The sequence below is a fragment of the Leucoraja erinacea genome, chromosome 2, assembly GCF_028641065.1.
Source record: "Leucoraja erinacea ecotype New England chromosome 2, Leri_hhj_1, whole genome shotgun sequence".
Taxonomy (NCBI): Eukaryota; Metazoa; Chordata; class Chondrichthyes; order Rajiformes; family Rajidae; genus Leucoraja; species Leucoraja erinaceus.
The window spans coordinates 108,032,353-108,054,715 of NC_073378.1; the positions used below are offsets into that span (position 1 = coordinate 108,032,353).

The 22,363-nt window shown below is 41.5% G+C and overlaps 1 protein-coding gene across 3 annotated transcripts in view; it reads right to left on the reverse strand.

Moving 5' to 3' along the window:
* Window positions 1–22,363, reverse strand: part of poc1bl (POC1 centriolar protein homolog B (Chlamydomonas), like) — a 40,328-nt gene that overhangs the window by 12,186 nt on the left and 5,779 nt on the right. For all 3 annotated transcript variants that reach the window (XM_055662859.1, XM_055662852.1, XM_055662842.1), the window contains 5 exons: window positions 7,292–7,725; window positions 5,736–5,905; window positions 4,135–4,324; window positions 3,734–3,919; window positions 1,083–1,200 (listed from right to left, as the gene is read on the reverse strand). In XM_055662859.1, the coding sequence (XP_055518834.1) occupies window positions 1,083–1,200; window positions 3,734–3,919; window positions 4,135–4,324; window positions 5,736–5,905; window positions 7,292–7,668 (1,041 nt within the window). In that variant the 5' untranslated portion in view covers window positions 7,669–7,725. The remainder of the gene's footprint in view (window positions 1–1,082; window positions 1,201–3,733; window positions 3,920–4,134; window positions 4,325–5,735; window positions 5,906–7,291; window positions 7,726–22,363) is intronic.

Consider the following 22,363-nt stretch of genomic DNA (forward strand, 5'->3'; position numbering starts at 1 on the left):
GTTTTCCGCTCAGTTCGCAACCTGATCTCCTGGTGGCTCAGCACTTCCCATCCCATTCCGAAACCGACCTTTCTGCCCTGGGCCTCCTCCATGGCCAGAGTGAGTCCCACCGCAAATTGGAGGAGCATCTCGTGTTTCGCTTGGGTAGTTTACACCCCAGCGGTATGAACATTGACCACCAATTTCAGGGAGTCCTTGCTTTCTCCCTCCTTTCCTTCCCCTTTCCAGCTCTCCCGCAGCCTAGTCTCCGCCTCTTCCTTTCTTTTTCCCGCCCTTCCCACATCAGTCTGAAGAAAGGTCTCGCCCCAAAACATCGTCGATTCCTTCGTTCCATAGACGTTTCCTCACCCGCTGAGTTTCTCCAGCATTTTTGTCTACCTTTAAGGAAGCAGGTAATCGCCAAGGACCTGCTCAGAAATATATGGACCATATCCCCTTGTGCCGCTGTAGGGAAAAGGAAGAAATCTAGCAGTGGAACAAAAAGTGCTTACAATGGTAAAAAGTAGCAGCACTGCAACAAGACACTGTCACAGTGAAAATATAGCAGACGATGGAAATCTAAAATAAGTACTAAATATTTTGGAAATATCCAGCAAGTCAGGCTGCATCTCTGGAATGAGAAATACATTTAACATTTCAGTTATTTTACACTGTGTCACATGATGACTTGTATTATGCCAGTAGTGGAAAGTGTATTCAAGGACGAAAGCTTCAATCACAAACAATTCAACAGCAAAACATCCCAGTCCTCATTATTATTCATGCACAATAAAGGTGCAGATCACAAACAAACATATTCTGAAGGGAAATACAAATGTATTGTTTTTCGGTTGATAACAGTCAATGGGGTAGTAGTGGGAGTGAGCAAGACACTGAACGTGAACGAAATGACCTATTTCTGTGCTGTACTATTCTATAATAAGGAAAAGTCAATAAGAACAATGTCAGTTATTTTTCTGCTTATTAGGAACCATTAATATGCCTACAGATACACACTGTAGTGAAGATAAAAGTAGGCATGGAGTGCATGTGTTGGGTCAAAATAGTGCAACTTTAAATAAATTGCATGGCTTAATACTTACCCTAAAAGACAGTTCTAAATTCTCACCTCCCCATACTTCCATCCCTGTATCATAGGTGCCCAGGTATTCAAAGTACTTTTTACTGACTGCAAACAGCCCTCCGGCCATAGTTGGTGACCTGAGAGGAGATTAATTTTTAGGCTGTACATGCTTATTTGTTTCTATAAAATGAAACAATTGAAAAAAGGAAATGAATTGATTATAATTGTTTTGAAGCTATAAGATCCAGGGTCACCCAGACTACACAAGAGATCAAAGAGCCTTGACAGAATTGATTGGCATGCATTGAGTTAGCTGATCTAAACTTGAGCAGCAACCACAGCACCACAATTAGTTTCAACTTCAATGAGCTAGGATGAGAGAAATATATAATTCAGCACCTTATCTGGCGATTTTGATGGTGGTGGAGACAGAACTTGGCTCGGTGCCATTACTTATGGCCATAAACCTTGTCATCAGTCGCCATCCAACTCTCATCCCACTGCAGCAGCAGTCACCAAGACAATTTAATGGAATATGAATAATGACTATGGAACCATACAGTGCCCTCCATAAGGTATGGGAGAAAGATCCATCATTTATTTATTTACCTCTGTACTCCACAATTTGAGATTTGCAATAGAAAATAAAAATGTGATTAAAGTGCACAGTCAGATTTTATTAAAGGGTAGTTTATAAATTTTGGTTTCACCATGTAGAAATTACAGCTGTGTTTATACATAGTCCCCCCATTTCAGGGCACCATAACGTTTGGGACACATGGCTTCACAGGCGTTCGTAATTGCTCAGGTGCATTTAATTGCCTCCTTAATGCAGGTATAAGAGAGCTCTCAGCATCTAGTCTTCCCTCCAGTCTTTCCGTCACCTTTGGAAACTTTTATTGCTGTTTATCAACGTGAGGACCAAAGTTGTGCCAATGAAAGTCAAAGAAACCATTATGAGACTGAGAAACAAGAATAAAACAATTACAGACATCAGCCAAACCTTAGGCTTACCAAAATCAACTGTTTGGAACATCATTAAGAAAAAAGAGAGCACTGGTGTGCTTACTAATCATAAAGGGACTGGCAGTCCAAGGAAGACCTCCACAGCTGATGACAGAAGAATTCTCTCTATAATAAAGAAAAATTCCCAAACAACTGTCCGACAGATCAGAATCACACTTCAGGAGTCAGGTGTGGATTTGTCAATGACCACTGTCCACAGGAGACTTCATGAACAGAAATACAGAAGCTACACTGCAAGATGCAAACCACTGGTTAGCCGCAAAAATAGGATGGCCAGGTTACAGTTTGCCAAGAAGAACTTAAAAGAGCAACCACAGTTCTGGAAAATGGTCTTATGGACAGATGAGACGAAGATTAACATATATCAGAGTGATGGCAAGAGCAAAGTATGGAGGAGAGAAGGAACTGCCCAAGATCCAAAGCATACCACCTCATCTGTGAAACCGGTGGGGGTGTTATGGCCTGGGCATGTATGGCTGCTGAAGGTACTGGCTAACTTATCGTCATTGATGAAACAACTGCTGATGGCAGTAGCATAATGAACTATGAAGTGTATAGACACATCCTATATGCTCAAGTTCAAACAAATGCCTCAAAACTCATTGGCTGGCGGTTCATTCTACAGAAAGACAATGATCACAAACATACTGCTGAAGCAACAAAGGAGCTTTTCAAAGCTAAAAAATTGTCAATTATTGAGTTGCCAAGTCAATCACTCGATCTGAACCCAATTGAGCATGTCTTTTATATGCTGAAGAGAAAACTGAAAGGGACTGGCCCCTTCTGAAGGGAAACAAGCATAAGCTAAAGATGACTGCAATACAGGTCTGGCAGAACATCTCCAGAGAAGACACCCAGCAACTGATGATGTATGAATCGCAGATTTCAAGCAGTCATTGCATGCAAAGGATATGCAACAAAATACTAAACATGACTACTTTCATTTACATGACATTGCTGTGTCCCAAACAATATGGTGCCCTGAATTGGGGGGGGACTATGTATAAACACTGCTGTAATTTTTACATGGTGAAACTAAAATGTACAAAAATGGCCTTTATTAAGATCTGACAATGTGCACTTTAACCGCATGTAATTTTTTTCTATTACAAATCTCAAATTGTGGAGTACAGAGGCGAATACAGTGGTCTTTGTCCCAAACATTGTGGAGGGCACTGTATATCAGTGTGTCAAAGACAACGTGTAACAGGATATGCATTTTTTTTTACAAGGATTTAGGCCATAGATCTTACAACAAAATGATATGATTTTATTTCTTGAAAAAAATGTCTTTCAAATTCCATTTATTTGCTCCCAGTGGCATACTTTGTACCATTGATGGCAGCTTCCAGATGCAGCTGCTGCTGGAGTGGGATGCAATTAGGCTCTTTAATTCCACCACATGTGTAATATCTATTGTTAAAATTATACATTACTAACTAATTCACTTTTTTTTTTAAATGTTGCAGATTTCTTCCAGTTAAAATTGACTTTTGTATTATAAAACTTGAACCTGCAGCTTTCTAAATTCAAACAGTCATTGTATTTCATTTATTGTATATATTTAATTTGCTTCAATCTACCTTTTATTTAAAATCTATTTTAAGAATATGTTCTATTACAGTTTTAACCAACAGTATTTACCTGATTGGGTCAATTCTTGATTTCCTACGATTTCTTTCATGCTCGGGAACACTATGCCACTGGAAAGTCAGGCGCCAGTCAAAGCCACCAATCATCGGTTCTCCGGTCTGCATGTAAAATGCAAAAGTGTTCCAATCGATGGTATCAATAACTGGACATAAAATTGCAGTTTCATTCTCTCTAATCCTAAAAATAAATAAAGAGTTCCAAAAATAAACACAGCCACAGACTTAAATCCAACAACACTGTGTGCATGTGCATGCTAATGGCGTATACACTTGCATGGGCGTGTACGTAAATGGGCTTGTGTGTATTTGCAAAAAAATTAGTTGGCAAGATGGGCCCTGGTCAAAACGGTGATAATTTTAATACAATGTACAACATAAATGCGCAAAACATACCTCTCCAGCAGGGGCTCCAGCCAACCAGGGACACATTCACAGTGACAATCCAGAAATGTGAGCACTTCTCCAGTTGAGAAAGTAGCACCGATCAATCGAGCACGTACCAGTCCCTCCCTTTTATTGGTTCGAATAAGCCGTACTCGCTGAAGGTTACTGATGTATTGCTCCAGTTGGGACTTCAGATAAACTAAAATATTTAACAACAAAATACTTTAACATGCCAGTGCAAGCAATATACACATTTTTCTACATACATAAGCATCAGGGGCTTGATTTAGTGTCTTCCTATGACATTTATACATAATGAGAGCAACTTCAATTCAGTTTGACATTACAATGGGGGAGGGGGAGGGGTCCAGATGACCAACCATCAGGATTTCCAAACAATGAGACAACAGATTACTGGAGTTTTATTGTTGACGGTAGCCACCTAAAATTAATTAAGAATTTAAATGGAACTTGCATATCCAGAGAGCGGCAAAAATGATGAATATGATTAATAGCAGAGAAACATGCAAAATGTGGAAATTATGTTGAAAGATAGTTGATTCGATGTAATTAATATAAATAATGCAAGTGCATTGTTGCAAACTACACTCCCAGAGCCCCATGCACACATGTGTAGACACACTGATACCCAATGCTGGAAATTATTTCAACAACAGTTCAGACCTGAATTAAACTAAACTGTCAGCGCCATTATATTAACATCAGTTCAAACTTGCACATGAACAGACAACCTGAATATATGGAATTTTCTTTGCTTGGCACGAGTTCTTTTTGGAAAAACTCATCAAAACAAAGGGATTATAACTGGAAAATTGAGGGGAATATACAAACAAGTCTTTCCCAATTCTTTCATTATGTTCCCTATCAATTTAGTTAATTTTTATAAATAAGTAAATTATGTTTCTTATATTTATAAATATTTATCTCTGGTCCCATCTTTACACATTCACCAAGTATTGCCATCCCCACCCTGATTTTTCTTTTTATAAAGTGGGTGACCATCACTCAATCTATTAATCGTCTCACCTTGAAGGGCATGACACTGGATGGATTTCTCTAACAACTAACTTTACAAACAAATCTGCAAACATTCACTAAGCTTACCCATCCTGACCAATGTAACCACTTCAAGGCACTGAGTAAAAAAAGTTATATGCATTTTAACAATCATCATTCACAGACCCCAAAATAGTGAACATTGAGCCTTTTGAGATGTCATTTTATCCTCATCAAACCAGATATTTTGTTTTAAATTATGAGTCCATCGAGGCTGACGAATAAACCCGTATTGTATTGCTATCAGACAACATTGAAAACTTGGTCTGTTTTGACCTCATCAAGGCCAGTCTCGGCTATTGCTACTCCAGCTGCAGATGTTCACATCAGCACAGACCTTCCCAACTAAAAATCTTCAATGCTAATGCATTGCGAAGAATCCCATTTATTAAGAAATAAATAGAAATTAGTTCATCAAAATACAGAAGAGCCAATAACTTAGAATTTGAGATTCAATCATTTGTCCTTTCCAATTTTTGGTATGAAAATATTATAAAGCATAAATATAGAAATAAAATGATCATGTTCCTTACTTCGATCACTGTAGTCATCTACTAGTATGAGTTCTTTCAGGAGAACAGCAGGAGAGGTTTCCAGTACACTATGAATTGTGCGGAGAAGTGTGGACCAAGCTTCATTATAAAATGCAATAATTACAGAAGTTGTAGGAAGCTGCCTGTAGTTGTATTTCTTTGTTTTACATCTGAAATGAAGCAAATTAAAAACATGATCAAGGACATTGTGTATTATTAACAACTTAATCTGAGGTTCCTACACAGTTTTAGTTTTAATTTATGGACCATACAACTAAAGAGTGCAGTTTGTGAACTGCATAAAACTGCAAGAACCGTGGACTGCGAGCATGTGTGCTGCTGGAGAGGAGACCAATCTACGCATGCATGTTTTTGAAGATTTTTAAAAGTCAACTATGCCTACTGGACCGATCTGCGCATGCGCGGTTTTCTAAGATTTTCTGCGCATGCGCGGATTTTACGATTCTTTAAAGTCGACTGACTGCCTAGTGCCTACCTTATCTAGGGCTTGCTCCTGTGTCACTGAAAAAGTCTTTCCTGTTGACTCTATTTATACCTCTCGCTGCCTCCACAAGGCCAGCAGCATGATCAACGACGAGTTGCACCCTGGCTACTCCTTCTTCTTTCTTCTCCCATCGGGCAAAAGATATAGAAGTGTGAAAACGCGCAGCAGCAGATTCAGGGTTAGTTTTTTCCCAGCTGTTATCAGGCAACTGAATCATCCTACCACAACCAGAGAGCAGTGCTGAACTACTATCTGCCTCATTGGTGACCCTAGGACGATCCTAGATCGGACATTGCTGGCTTTACCGTGCAATAAATATTATTCCCTTATCCTGTATCTAAACACTGTAAATGGATCGATGGTAATCATGCATTGTCTTTCTGCTGACTGGTTAGCACGCAACAAAAGCTTTTCACTGTACCTCGGTATACATGACAATAAACTAAACTGAACTGTGAAAGGCTATTGTGGAAATGGATTGAAATGTTTTTGTTCACGTGTGAGTCGTGGAATAGAGTACACATCCAAACTTTCAAAGCATTTTACTTTAGCTGCTAGCTGTGCACGTTATGTTTCTATTAGAAATGTCCTGCATTTGCAGTCACAATGTTAAGTTTTAGAGATTTGTCTTTTCATTGGATAAGATGATTTATGAAAGCACTTTCATAAACCTACTTCGGAGATAACTCTTTTCCTGCTAATTCTTACAGCTTGATGTAAATAAACAAATTAGATTGTAGCAACCATGCCGTGAAAAGGCACCAAGTGATTAGGTCCATGATGAAAGAAAATAACTTGTACATAAGATAAACAAAGTCAGGTAAAATCAGAAGCATTGGTTTCTGTATTAGTGAAGAATAGCAGTCAACAACATCAGTGTCTTTTTACTATTAAATCCTTATTTGTAGACACTAATTCCATTCACAGTTGTGGAGGAGAGAAAAACTGAACTTTAACTAGCAATGCTATGTCTAATAAATTTAAACTCTAATTTCAACATTTCCTTTGGCAAATTAATCATGCACCACCAAAAGTTTAAAGACACACTTACTCATACATTCGGTCATCCTTGATATGGCGATGGAGTGATATTTTGTCACTCGTGTAAACATTAATAGCATATCTTTCAATACTATCCTCCTCTTGTTTTTTCTCCTCGGCATTTAATGTCAGATGCACAGCTTTACCCATCTCCCCAGGACTGTACATATTGACAGCAGATTTCTCATAAACTGGACGTGACAGGTCCTCACTTTCCTCATCGTTTGAATAAGCTTTGATCTTCCAGCCCTCACCATTGCTCTGTCCAGCAGAGCTTGGGAGTGTAGACACTGACAGTTCAACAATAACATAAGTAATCCATAGTAAACTGATTAGAATGCAGCTCCTCCCTATCCAAGTCCATTTTTGTTTCATGGAGATCCTCATGATGCTTCAATAAAGTTGTCCTTGTGGACACCTGGGCACAGAATAGAGCTGGAATTTCTGAAAAGGAGACATTCACAGAAATCAGATTAGTTGGCTCCTGAAATGTAATTTTGAAAAACATATTGAAATTTACAATTGAACACAATACTTAGCAATGTTAGAATTTCCAAACACAAAAGATGCCCATTGAGCTCAATTGTTCATCACTATATAATTTCAGCTTTACTACATATCATTTTTACCATTGCACCTCACAAATATATAATCATTTATATTTAATGGTCATTCTTCCAGAACTGAAGCAACCAATTCACCTCAAAACCATTGCCATGCCTATCTTCATCAAGTTATAGAATCATAGTCATAGTGTGGAAACAGGCCCTTCGGCCCAACTTGCCCACACCGACCAACATATCCCATCTACACTAGTCCCACTTGCCTGCATTTGGTCCATATCCCTGTCCTTTCCATTTATCTGTCTAATTGCTTCGTAAATATTGTGATAGTCCCTGCCTCAACTAACTCTTCCGACAGCTTTTTCACCACCCTGTGTGTGAAAAAGCCACCCCTCGGATTCCTGTAAAATGTTTCCCCCATCACCTTAAACCGATGCCGTCAGGTTCTCGGTTCCCCTACTCCGGGCAAGAGACTGTACATCTCGCCAATCTATTGTTTTCATAATTTTATACACCTCTATAAGATCCTGCACTCCAGGGAATAGTCCCAGCCTGCTCAACCTCTCCCTATAACTCAGACCTTTAAGTCCTGGCAACATCTTTGAAAATCTTCTCTGCACCCATTCCAACTTAACAACATGTCTCCTGTCACATAGTGCCCAGAACTGAACACAATACTCTAAATGCAGCCTCATCAATGTCTTATATAACTGCAACATGATCTCCCAACATCTACACTCAATGCTCTGACTGATGAAGGCCAATCCAAATCTAAGTTCCTTTATTCCTGTTTAGGACATAGAACAGTATAGCACAGGAACAGGCCCTGAGGCTTACTGTGTCCATTTCAAATATGTTGTCAGGTTAAACTAATCTCTTCTGCTTACACACGATCCATGTTGTTCCTTTCTCTGCATATCAATTTGCCTATTCAAAAGCGTCTTAAACATCAAGATCATAACTGCATCCACGACCACCCTGTCAGCAGTTTCCAGACACCTGCCTTTTGTAAAAAAAAATTGTCCCTCGTATCTCTTTTAAAATTTGCCTATCTCACCTTAAATCTTTGCCGTCGAATCTTTGATGTCTCCACCCTGGAGAAAAGACCCCAACTTCTCTCATTATTTTATACACTATCAGGTCTCCCCTCAGCCTGTGACCCTCCAGAGAAACCAATCCAAGTTTGTTCAACCTCTCCTTGTAGCTAATACCCTCTAATGCAGAAATCATTCCTGTAAACCTCGTATGCACCCTTTCCAAAGCCTCCACATCCCTCCTGTAGTGGCGTGATCAGAGCTGCATGCAGTATTCCAAATGTAGCCTAACCCAAGACCAATCAAGCTGTAACATGACTTCTTGACACTTACATTCCTTGTCCTGAATGAAGAAAGGAAACATAGAAACATAGAAATTAGGTGCAGGAGTAGGCCATTCGGCCCTTCAAGCCTGCACCACCATTCAATATGATCATGGCTGATCATCCAACTCAGTATCCCGTACCTGCCTTCTCTCCATACCCCCTGATCCCCTTAGCCACAAGGGCCACATCTAACTCCCTCTTAAATATAGCCATGACCTGGCCTCAACTACCCTCTGTGGCAGAGAGTTCCAGAGATTCACCACTCTCTGTGTGAAAAAACTCTTCTCATCTCGGTTTTAAAGGATTTCCCCCTTATCCTTAAGCTGTGACCCCTTGTCCTGGACTTCCCCAACATCGGGAACAATTTCCTGCATCTAGCCTGTCCAACCCCTTAAGAATTTTGTAAGTTTCTATAAGATCCCCTCTCAATCTCCTAAATTCTAGAGAGTATAAACCAAGTCTATCCAGTCTTTCTTCATAAGACAGTCCTGACATCCCAGGAATCAGTCTGGTGAACCTTCTCTGCACTCCCTCTATGGCAATAATGTCCTTCCTCAGATTTGGAGACCAAAACTGTACGCAATACTCCAGGTGTGGTCTCACCAAGACCCTGTACAACTGCAGTAGAACCTCCCTGCTCCTATACTCAAATCCTTATGCAATGAAAGCTAACATACCATTCGCTTTCTTTACTGCCTGCTGCACCTGCATGCCTACCTTCAATGACTGGTGTACCATGACACCCAGGTCTCGCTGCATCTCCCCCTTTCCCAATCTGCCACCATTTAGATAATAGTCTGCTTTCCCGTTTTTGCCACCAAAATGGATAACCACACATTTATCCACATTATACTGCATCTGCCAAACATTTGCCCACTCACCCAGCCTATCCAAGTCACCTTGCAGTCTCCTAGCATCCTCCTCACAGCTAACACTGCCCCCCAGCTTAGTGTTATCCGCAAACTTGGAGATATTGCCTTCAATTCCCTCATCCAGATCATTAATATATATTGTAAATAGCTGGGGTCCCAGTACTGAGCCTTGGGGTGCCCCACTAGTCACTGCCTGCCATTGTGAAAAGGACCCGTTTACTCCTACTCTTTGCTTCCTGTTTGCCAGCCAGTTCTCTATCCACATCAATACTGAACCCCCAATGCCGTGTGCTTTAAGTTTGCATACTAATCTCTTATGTGGGACCTTGTCAAAAGCCTTCTGGAAGTCCAGATACACCACATCCACTGGTTCTCCCCTATCCACGCTACTAGTTACATCCTCGAAAAATTCTATAAGATTCGTCAGACATGATTTACCTTTAGTAAATCCATGCTGACTTTGTCCAATGATTTCACCACTTTCCTAATGTTCTGCTATCCCATCTTTAATAACTGACTCTAGCAGTTTCCCCACTACCGATGTTAGACTAACTGGTCTGTAATTCCCCGTTTTTTCTCTCCCTCCCTTCTTAAAAAGTGGGGTTACATTTGCTACCCGCCAATCCTCAGGAACTACTCCAGAATCTAAAGAGTTTTGAAAGATTATTACTAATGCATCCACTATTTCTGGAGCTACTTCCTTAAGTACTCTGGGATGCAGCCTATCTGGCCCTGGGGATTTATCGGCCTTTAATCCATTCAATTTACCCAACACTACTTCCCAGCTAACCTGGATTTCACTCAATTCCTCCAACTCCTTTGACCCGCGGTCCCCTGCTATTTCCGGCAAATTATTTATGTCTTCCTTAGTGAAGACGGAACCAAAGTAGTTATTCAATTGGACCGCCATATCCTTGTTCCCCATGATCAACTCACCTGTTTCTGACTGCAAGGGACCTACATTTGTTTTCTTTTTTCTTTTCTCTCTTTCTTTTCACATATCTATAAAAACTTTTGCAGTCAGTTTTTATGTTCCCTGCCAGTTTTCTTTCATAATCTATTTTTCCTTTCCTAATTAAGCCCTTCGTCCTCCTCTGCTGGTCTCTGAATTTCTGCCAGTCCTCCGGTATGCTGCTTTTTTCTGGCTGGAAGTATAGCATACGTCTTCTGTGAAATGATTAATGACAATTTTCTTTCGGAAAACACCATAAATGTCATTGCTCTATTTCTTAAGTCACTGTAATTAAAGTGATGCAGTCCAAACTTCAAAGATGCAACCAATTTCTTGAAAGGCATGCAGAATGGGGCTATTATAAACAAAACTAAGCACATTGTTTTCTCCTTGCTCATACCTCAGGTCACTCAGCTCAAAAATAATTGGTGGCAATAGAGTCAAGTTATGTGAACTGGTATTCTCTTCAGTTGAATGGTTCCCCAAGCTGTCTGTCTGTCTGTGCATGTGTATAAATCTGCATAACCATAAACACCATCATTTGCAGTATTGTGCAAGGTAAATTTATATGAAATTATCTTTAACATCATTGTATAACAGGAGGCTTGCAAGTCTCACACTAATGTAAATTAAGGCAGGAACAAAGTGCAGTGCTGTCAATTCAATTGAAGTAGTATGAAATCTGGAAAGGTGCGGTTTATTAATTAAAAAACAAGCGATTTGTTAATCTTGTTTGACAATGATCAAGTACTTTACGAAGTATCAAACAGTAGATGAGTCTAGCCCAGTGGACAGATTTAACTGTTCAGCAAAATTAAAGGCCATGGGTAACAAAGCACAGGGGTGGTGGGAGCAGAAGACAAGAGAGCAACAGCAAATGGCTGTTTGTCAGATTGGAGAGAAATGCTCCCCAAATCTTAGTTTTACGACTACTGCGGGGGTCAAAGCCTGAAAATTAAAAATCTTGGAAATGTTTGTAAGCAATTAAGATGACTATATCAGATTTCAGGAGTCAGTAAAAGCTGCCGCCATTGAAATTCCACTAGACTGGATAGGGAAAGGTGCCTGAAAGACAGACAGCAAGAAAACAATGCACTGCAACTTGACAGGGAGAGCTTGCAGGATCCAAATCACACAAACATGATGAAATATCAACTTCCTGAAGTTCTTCAAAATTTGACCAGGAAAGATGGTCACTTAAAGCCACATCAGAGTAGACAAGGCATAGATTGGGCAGCTCCATTAAATGCAATTGTGAAGAACATATGAAAGGGTGTTTTAATGTGTCAATTCTTTAAATAATTTCACATAATTAACTTTTAATCTTTTTAACTAGCTGTCAGAAAGCATTTTGGGGATAGGTGGATTTGGGATGGGAAAGAAGTGTTTCCCATTGACAGGCAACAAGCCCAATGCAGCACAGGACACAGCTGATCAGGAAGCAACTTCAAAACCAAACCATCAGTGCCGTGTGTGTCAAGAGATGTGGCAAGTGCAGCAACTTGCCACCTCTTCAATTGTTCTGCAGGCTTGGCGATGCGCACCATTGCATCCATTAAGTTAAGCACTGTCTGGTTGCAGAATGGCATAATTCGATTTTGATTTTTGCAATATTTATTTTGGCACTGGCTGTGTATTTTTGTATTGTGCCCAGTGGAATCAGTGAAAGGATATCACAGTGGTAGGAAAAGTAAACTGTGAAGGGGGAAATGGGTGTTGTAGACTTTAGTTGTGCAATCAAACAGAAGGGAATGTTTAAGAGCCTCCTCTCTTCGTACAGCTTCCTGCATCTCCTCTTCCTGCTCGTCTCGCTGCCGTACAGCAAGAGGCGCCCCTCACATGACATGCCCAAGCTGCATGCAGCAGATCACTAAAAATCTCAACACAGATCTGCCAGATACTGCATCACTACTCTACAGCAGTCCATGCAAAATGTGCTTTGTTTTAGCAAATCAAAGACCTGTTCCCTCATATTTCATGTAGAAACATACTATATGTAGGTCAGGTGGCACAGAAAAGTACTTTTCCAAATAGAGCTATTACAAGTAATTTTGCTATCTTAGGCACTGGTCCGCCAAATTCACCGTATTCAGTCACACGCCTGCTAGACACTGGCGGCGTGCCAGGCCACTCGATCCATATAGGTCAGAATTGACATGAGACATGCAAAAATCATTGCATGTGCAGTCAATGACTATCTGCACTGACTATGAGAACCACCCGACAATTCTAGCAAATCTGAAAGCATTCTCCATCAGTTAGTCTTGTAACAAGAAACAACTAAATATGGATTTTACTCATTGAATAGAGTATGTTTGTGATCGCCCTTGTGCAGCCGAGAGGCAATTGTAAGATATTGCAAACATACCCAGCTCGGAAGGATGCACCCATACAAAAGCTAATTGCCATGATTTCCAACACACCAAGTGAAAGCGATCTTGCCCTTGTCTGTTGTTTCAGTTGTGACTGTAGCAGGAGTCAAATTTCAGTAAAGTAACCTTTTCTAAGTGCTGCTATTTAACATTTTCTCTTTACTTAACTTCAGATGTGGACGACAGATGGCACAATGGGCTAAGTGTTTGGCTGGCGACCGGAAGGTAGCCAGTTCGAATCCCGCTTGGAGTGCATACTGTCGTTGTGTCCTTGGGCAAGACACTTCACCCACCTTTGCCTGTGTGTGAATGTGTGTGAGTGATTGGTGGTGGTCGGAGGGGCCGTAGGCGCAGATTAGCAGCCACGCTTCCGTGAGTCTGCCCCAGGGCAGCTGTGGCTACAGAAGTAGCTCACCACCTCCGAGTGAGGAGTGTATGAATAATGCGATGTAAAGCGCCTTGAGTATTCTAGAAAGGCGCTATATAAATCCCATCAATTATTATTATTATTATTAGATGCAAGTACTGCTTGCAGGCCTGACATCGCCTCTTGCTGAAGGCTTTGTTTCTCCTCTCTCTCCCCTCCCTCATGCTCACTGTTCATTCCCAGTCATTGAAAGAGAATGCACATGAATACACCCTTGTCTGGCAGCAAGTGATTTGTGCAGAATCCTGGAAGTCACCAAACACCCCTTCATGACTTGCCAAACTCTTGCAGATTTTAGCCAAATGAAACAATAGGCAAAGATGTAGAGCTGTGGCAAAACCCAATCCCATCTTCTCCTCTTATTGGGCAGCCCCTTGCATTGAGGATAACTCCAGTTCTGTGGGCTCGGGGATGGCTAATAGTATCTGCAGACTCTACCACTGATGGGGCCGAGAGGTCGGTAGTTTGAGTTAGTATGTTCCTTCTGCCAGTAATTCTGGTCTTCTGTGTTCTTCCAGCAAATGGATTTGAGATTCTCAATACCATTAGAAATGTTCCATCTCCCTTCCTGGCTATTGGCCATGAGTCAATGAGGATGTTATATTTCTTCCAAGCGGAACAGAACAACATCCTTGTATCTTTTTCTCACCCCGTCTGGTAATTTCTTCCCGCGACAGTGCTCACCATTGAGTGGGAGTCTGGTGTCAGGCCTGCCCACCCAACAGAGCTAACTGAGTATAATTAGAGCCTGATTGCTAGGGACATTGGCCTGTCAGAGGATGCCGACATTGGTTTATCCAGCTTGTGGATTTGGAACAGAGCATTGGCCACACCTCCTTGGTGCCTTCACTGTAGGCAAGTCCATGTCTCAAAATGACAAGAATCATTGTTTCCTTGCATACCAGTGGTAAACCTTTGTCTTTGTACCAGTTTGGTGGTCATTAACTTGCAACACTTGTTTCTCGGATAGTCAAAGTTCTGCTAGTGCACTGCAGGAACCAGGAAATGTCATGATTGACATCAGCCATCGTTGAAAGTTGACTCCCCAGTGGTCCATCTTTTTCATGGACTTGTATTGTCAGGGTTTGGCAGTGTACAGTAGGCAGTTGGTGTTGGACCTTTGCTTTATAGATATCAAGAGTAATGCAAGAGCTTGGCCTCTGAATAACAGTGTACTGCGCTCCAGTGACTGAAATTGAGGTGACCTTGAGCCAAACATCACGTGTTCAAGGAACTCGGCGAGTCAGGTATATCTGTGGAGGGAGGTTAACAGATGACATTTTAGGTCTGGATCAATCTTCTGGCGGGAATCAAGGTGACATAGGTATAATAGTTTTACATTTGTCCTGTAAATTAGTTCCCACTGTTTAAGGTAGGAATTGAGAAGAGTCAGAGTGATGACCCCAACTTGCTTGGTGCTAGTCTACATTGAATTTTGGCAAAAACCATGGCTTGCAAATCCTCACATGCATTAGATGCACAATAGAGATAGATCTCTGGGTTTGATCCTGAACTCGGATCCTGTCTGTGTGGAGTTTGTACATTCTATCTGCGATCGCTTGGGTTTTCTCCGTATGCTCTGGTTTCCTCCCACATTCCAGAGACGTACAGGGTTGTCGGTTCATTGGCATCTTTTAATCGGCCCCCATGTGTAGGATGCGAAAGTGTATCACTAGTGTGAATGAGTGATCGATGGTCTGCATGGGCTCAGTGGGCTGAAGGGCCTGTTTCCACACTGTACCTCTAAACTAATTTCTCCAGGCACCCATCTTTCAGGCAGATGTTCCAGAGCACTAGGTTCAAGTGAACATTGCAGACCAATTGACATTGTAGCTTCACTTGGTCGATCGACAGTATGGCTCCTTATATAATTAGCAATAAAAATACGCACATGTGGTCCACATGTTTTGGTCTTCTGGTAGAAACAAAGAACTGCAGATGCTGGTTGATACACAAATGGACAAGTGCTGGAGTAATTCAGCAGGTCTCAAAAGGGATCTTGAGATAAAACATCACCTATGTAGGTTCTCCAGAGATGCTGCCTGACCTGCTGAGTTACTCCAGCACTTTGTGTCCTTTGATCCTCTAGTGATAGAGGACAAAGATGCAGGGCAGAATACCACAGGAGATCCTTCTTCCCTGCGGCTATCAAACTTTACGACTTCTTCCGCTTCTGTCGTGGGGTAGACTGAGACTGATCCCCCTCCACCTCCTCAATCTTTGCACATCCCCAAAGTCTTACCACTCGTCACTTTATTTTCATGTTTCATGTATTTTGTGCTTTTTATGACTGTTGGAAAATTAATTTCCCTCCTGGGATAAATAAAGTTCTATTGTATGGTATCGTAGCTAAGCATTAATGACGACAACTCTTTGCAGCTATTTTTGTGTGGACGAAAATTTAAAAACAGCAGATTCAGAAAACCCAAAGTAAAAGCAGAAAATGCTGTAAATACTCAGTAGATCAAGCAGCATCTATGGAAAGAGAAATAGTTAACATTCAGGTTGAAGACTTTTTACCAGAATAGCTGATGGAGTGTCTTCGACTGAGACATCAAGTCTATTTCGCTCTCAACTGATGCTACCTAGTTGCTGGATTTTCCTCTTTTATTTAGCTAGCTCTTAAATTAACATTATCATTTTAACTTGTAAATGACTGCTAAAAACAAGAGATATTACAGTAATGTACACTTCAATGTTTACCTAGTACTTACTATTAAATCATTAGAATTATGCGTTAAATTGGAGAATGTTATATGCAGAATATTAGCTTTGACATATATGATTTATCAATGTCATCCCTCTTAGCCTGAAATGACCTACATCTCTGCCTCTTTCAACGGTAGAACACCTTGTACCAACTTTAATGCAAAACACAGAGATCTAAGGAGTTCAAAATTCTGCATGCAACTTGCAATGGAATCACTTCAAAACAAGTAATGCCATGTCATATTTTCAAATAAAAATCAATGTGCGAGGTCTAGCCAAAATAATTGAAAGATTACAGTTAGCTCAATGAATAAAGATACACAATTTGTGTGTATAAACCCTGCTCGAAGCTATGCCATGGATTTGCATTGACACTGGGGTGATGAAAAAGCAGTTAGTGACCTTTTGAGGAAGAAAGCACCTTCATTAATAAAATGGGTTATGCTCTCAGATATCACAAAGCAATTCTGAAATGGTATCAATCTCGTAATAGATGCACAGACAGTATGTGTAGGAAGGAACTGCAGATGCTGGTTACACCGAGGATAAACACAAAATGCTGGAGTAACTCAGCAGGGCAGGCAGCATCCCTGGAGAGAAGGAATGGGTGATGTTTCGGATCAAGACATTCAGACTGAGAGTCAGGGAAGAGGGAGACTAGAGATATGGAAGGTTAAGGGGTAAAAACGATCAAATCAAATCAGAAAACGACAGACGATCAGTAAAATTAATCAGGAGGACAGTGAAACTAGTCGGAAAACCAGAGTGCAGGCTCGGCGATCGTTTCATTGAACACCACCGCTCGCTCCGCCTAGGCCTACACGATCTCCTGATTGCTAAACACTTTAACTCCCACTCTGACCTTTCTGTCTTGGGTCTCCTCCGATGCCAGAGTGAGGCCCAAAGCAAATTGGAGGAACAGCCACTCATATTTCACTTGGTCAGTTTTAAACCCAGCGGTATGAATACGATTTTTCTAACTTCAAGTAACCCTTGCTTTCCCTCTCTCCCCATCTCTCCCCCACCCTAGTTCTCCGATCAGTTTCACTGTCCTCCTGATTAATTTTACTGATTGTGCCTCGTTTACACCTTCCGCTCAGCTAACAATGAACCGTTCTACATTTCCTTGATTAACGTCTGTCATTTTCACATCTTATCCTTCCATATCTCTTGTCTCCCTCTCCATTAACTGTCTGAAGAAGGGACTCAACCAGAAATGTCACCCATTTTCCACGGAGGTGGAACGTGTTTCTAGCTTCTGGTTCCTGGGAGTCAACATCTCCGATGACCTCTCTTGGACCCACAATACCTCAACTCTGGTCAAGAAGGCTCACCAGCATCTCTTCTTCCTGAGGAGACTGAAGAAGGTCCAACTGTCTCCTCAGATCCTGGTGAACTTCTACCGCTGCACCATCGAGAGCATCCTTACCAACTGCATCACAGTATGGTATGGCAACTGCTCTGTCTCCGACCGGAAGGCATTGCAGAGGGTGGTGAAAATTGCCCAACGCATCACCGGTTCCTCGCTCCCCTCCATTGAGTCTGTCCAAAGCAAGCTTTGTCTGCGGAGGGCGCTCAGCATCGCCGAGGACTGCTCTCACCCCAACCATGGACTGTTTACCCTCCTACCATCCGGGAGGCGCTACAGGTCTCTCCGTTGCTGAACCAGCAGGTCGAGGAACAGCTTCTTCCCGGCGGCTGTCACTCTACTCAACAACGTACCTCGGTGACTGCCAATCACCACCCCCCCCCCCCGGACACTTATTATTATTTATTCAAATCATGTGCTATGTCGCTCTTCCAGGGAGATGCTAAATGCATTTCGTTGTCTCTGTACTGTACACTGACAATGACAATTAAAATTGAATCTGAATCTGAATCATTTCTCTTCAGAGATGCTGCCTGAGTTACTCCAGCATTTTGTGTCCATGCACGACAGTAGGTGCTGTGTGTGTATGCGCAAGATTCATTAACAGCATTAAAATAAAACAATCAGTTAATATATTCATTGGGGACCATTTCTTGGCTAAAAACAGCAAGGGAATTCCCCATCATTCTAGTAGTATGTTTGGATCTCTTACAAGTTCTGAAAGATGCACATACAGCCTCCAGCAGTGATACACCTCCCAGCACTGGCACAAAAGTAATGTGCTCGAGTCCTAGAATGCAACACAAATACACAACTACCAATTTCAGTGGCCTTCAAAACAACAACATAGACGACAACTGAACGTTATTCCAACCTTTACAAAATCATTTAGCCTCAAGGTCCTAATTCAGATATTTATTTCATCTCTTTCCATCTTTCATGTCAACTTGACACTTTTGTGTGTGTCACGATTTTCTGTTTCCTTTGGTAATGAAAACAGATGCAGTTCTTATATCCTCTCTTCACAAACTAACTACCCTGACTGCCTCGGAAATCTTTTCAAACACTACCAAGACATCCAGTTGCTCTGAGATTTTAATTGACCTGCCCTACACTCATTGCTGGAAAGCCTGGATAAGAAAGCCACCTACGTCAGACATCTATTCTGACGTTAAATGGTGTTAAAAGCAGAGCTGTGGTCTATGAATAGATAGATATGCCATTTATTGTCACTGTACATGTATAGTGACAATAAATGGCATATCTATCTATTCATAGACCACAGCTCTGCTTTTAACACCATTATTCCATCCGAGCTCATCGGCAAACTCATGGAACTTGGAGTCAGCACTCATCTCAACCATTGGATCCTCAACTTCCTGACCAACAGATCATGATCAGTGAGGATAGGGGACAAATCATCCTCTATGATAATCCTCAACACTAATGCCACATGGATGCATTCACAGGCCCTTTTTATACTCATTATACACCCACAACTGTGCAACCAAGTAGAAATCCAACTCAATTTACAATTTCGCAGACAACACCACTTTAGTGGGCCAAATATCAAATAATGAGGAGATGGAGTACAGGATGGATATTAAGAACCTTGTAACCTGGTGTCAAGACGATCTTTCTCTCAATATCCACAAGACAAAAGAGATAGTTATCAACTTCCAGAAGCAAAGCGGTACACAAACCCCAGTACACATTGATGGTGCTGAAAGTTTCCAGGAGTAAATATAACCAGCAACCTGTCCTGGACCAGCAATATCGAACCAATAGCCAAGAAAGCACACCAACACTTCTACCACCTTAGAAGGCTCAGGAAGTTCAACATGTCCCCAACAACTCTCACCAACTTCTACAGATGCGCCACAGATGGGATTGGGATGCATCACAGCATGTTTTGGGAGCAGCTCCATCCATGACCGCAAGAAATTGCAGAGAATTGTGGACGCAGCCCAGACCATCACACAAACCAACTTCCTTTCCATTGACTCCATCTGCACTTCACACCTACCTCCAAATTCAGGGGCAGTTTCTTCCGAGCTGTTATCAGGCAACTTAACTATCCTATCATCAACTAGAGAGTGGTTTTGAGCTGCCTCAGTGGAGACCCTTGGACTATCTTTAATCGGATTGGAGAATTGTAATCATGTTTAATCTTTCTGCTGGCACATAACAAAAAGCTTTTCACTGTACTTTGTTTCACGTGACAATAAATAATTAGCCAGCTCTTCTGTAGTGGGGAAACAAATTACAATGAAATATTTGTTTTGCAAGTTATAAACAGTCAGGACAAAACCAAATGCAAAGCAAAACCAAAAGGTGACAACAGCATGGAAATTTACCCCATGTTTCAATATTGCCTTCAATGTCCATGTCCAATGAAGGAAAAAAGTGTTTGAGGATCATGATCTCAAACCTCACCACCATCACTGGCCTGATGCAGAAGGTGGAAGCAACATCCAGCTTATTAGCTACTCTTTTGCCATATCTGTGATTGCAGTTTCCACAATGGCCGTAGAATCTTGACAGTCAGTGCGAGACAAGATCCCTCAAGCTCAAAGGAGTGCCGAAGAGAGAAGATAGGTTTTCTTAGTAGGTGGCCCAGTTGTTCAATGAAAGACCGTATCCTTCCAGTAGTGAACATATTTGAATCATTCCAGCAGTATATGTACTTAGTGCAAAGTTGATATCTATGAATAAATCTGCTTGGCTCAGTGGTTGGACTATTACCCCGGAGTTAGACACGGTTGGCTCAAATTGTATTTCAAATGAACATTAACTATGCGTTACATTGTCAGAGGCATCATCCTTTGGATGAAACATTGTAAGTGGCACCATCAGCTTATCAGAACAGCATGAATAATCTTGCAGCAGTATTTATTCATTCTTCAATTGCCAAAAATAAAAATCATGCATCGCTGAGTACAAAATCCAATGGCACACAAATTGGCTGTTACAATTCCTGATAATACACTAACACTTATTGACTGGTTATAATAAACTCCAAAACATCCCGGGGTGTTATGTAATATGTGCATTGCTGTGTTTTTCATCTAGTGCTAATCAAGACTACTTCATAGACCAGAGCTGCCAAGTTTTGTCAGAGCATTTCAGTATTCTAGTACCTGAAAATCAGTATTTTGCTGAGGAAATCAGTATTTTTACGCGGTGCTATTTTGCTGAACAAGTGTCATTTTTTATGTGCAGTCATACCCATGAAAGAGTACAAGAATGCATAACTTTGCTACCAGTTGACAGGTCTTCTAAGCACCTTACTTGACAGTGCATTCATTGCCATCTCTTTTAATACTGCTGTTTGAACGGCTGCTTCCTGCTTTTAGCAGCAGGTGATGATGAGGAAGCCATTTTGGAAGCCTCCCTCTCTCACTCTCTCCTTCCTCTTTCACTCCCTTCCCCTTCCACCCTCCCTCCCTCTCTCCCTCTCCCCCTCCCCCCTCCCTTCTTCCTCTCCCTCCCTTTTTTTCTCCATCCCTCTCTTATTTCATCCCTCCCAATCCCTCTCCCCTTCTCCCTCTCCTAACAGTCTGTGATCCATAGCGCTGTGGCTGGGAGCGCTATTTTTAGAACCCATAGCGCTGTTCAATTCCCACGCGTTAAACTGACAGCGCTGTTTAAACCTGCAGCGGGACAGGCAGATCAAAGCTTACAAAAATAATCATCCCGATCTTGAAATTTAAAATACTAATAGATTTAATCTCAAGTCAAGTCAAGTCAGTTTATTGTCATGTGTCCCAGATAGGACAATGTAATTCTTGCTTTGCTGCAGCACAACAGGATATTGTAGTCATAAATACAGATCAGACCAGTGTGTATAGAATATATAGAATATATACACACATACACACATCAGTAAACAGATAAAGTGCAATAGCTTGTTATAGTTCATAGTTTGTTTGAAGTTGTGTTTAATAGTCTGATGGCTGTGGGGAAGAAGCTGTTCCTGAATCTGGATGTTGCAGATTTCAGGCTCCTGTACCTTCTACCCGATGGCAGCGGGGAGATGAGTTTGTGACCAGGATGGTGTGGGTCCTTGAAGATGCTGGCAGCCTTTTTGTGACAGTGACTGCAATAGATCCCCTCGATGGTAGGGAGGTCAGAACCGATGATGGACTGGGCAGTGGTTACGACTTTTTGCAGCCTTTTCTGCTCTTGGGCGCTCAGGTTGCCGAACCAAGCCACAATGCAACCGGTCAGTATGCTCTCTACTGTGCACCTGTAGAGGTTCGAGAGAGTCCTCCTTGACATACCGACTCTCCGTAATCTTCTCAGGAAGTAGAGGCGCTGATGTGCTTTCTTTATGATTGCATCAGTGTTCTGGGACCAGGAGAGAAATTCGGAAATATGCATGCCCAGGAATTTGAAGTTCTTGACCCTTTCCACCATCGACCTGTTGATATAAACGGGATTGTGGGTCCCCATCCT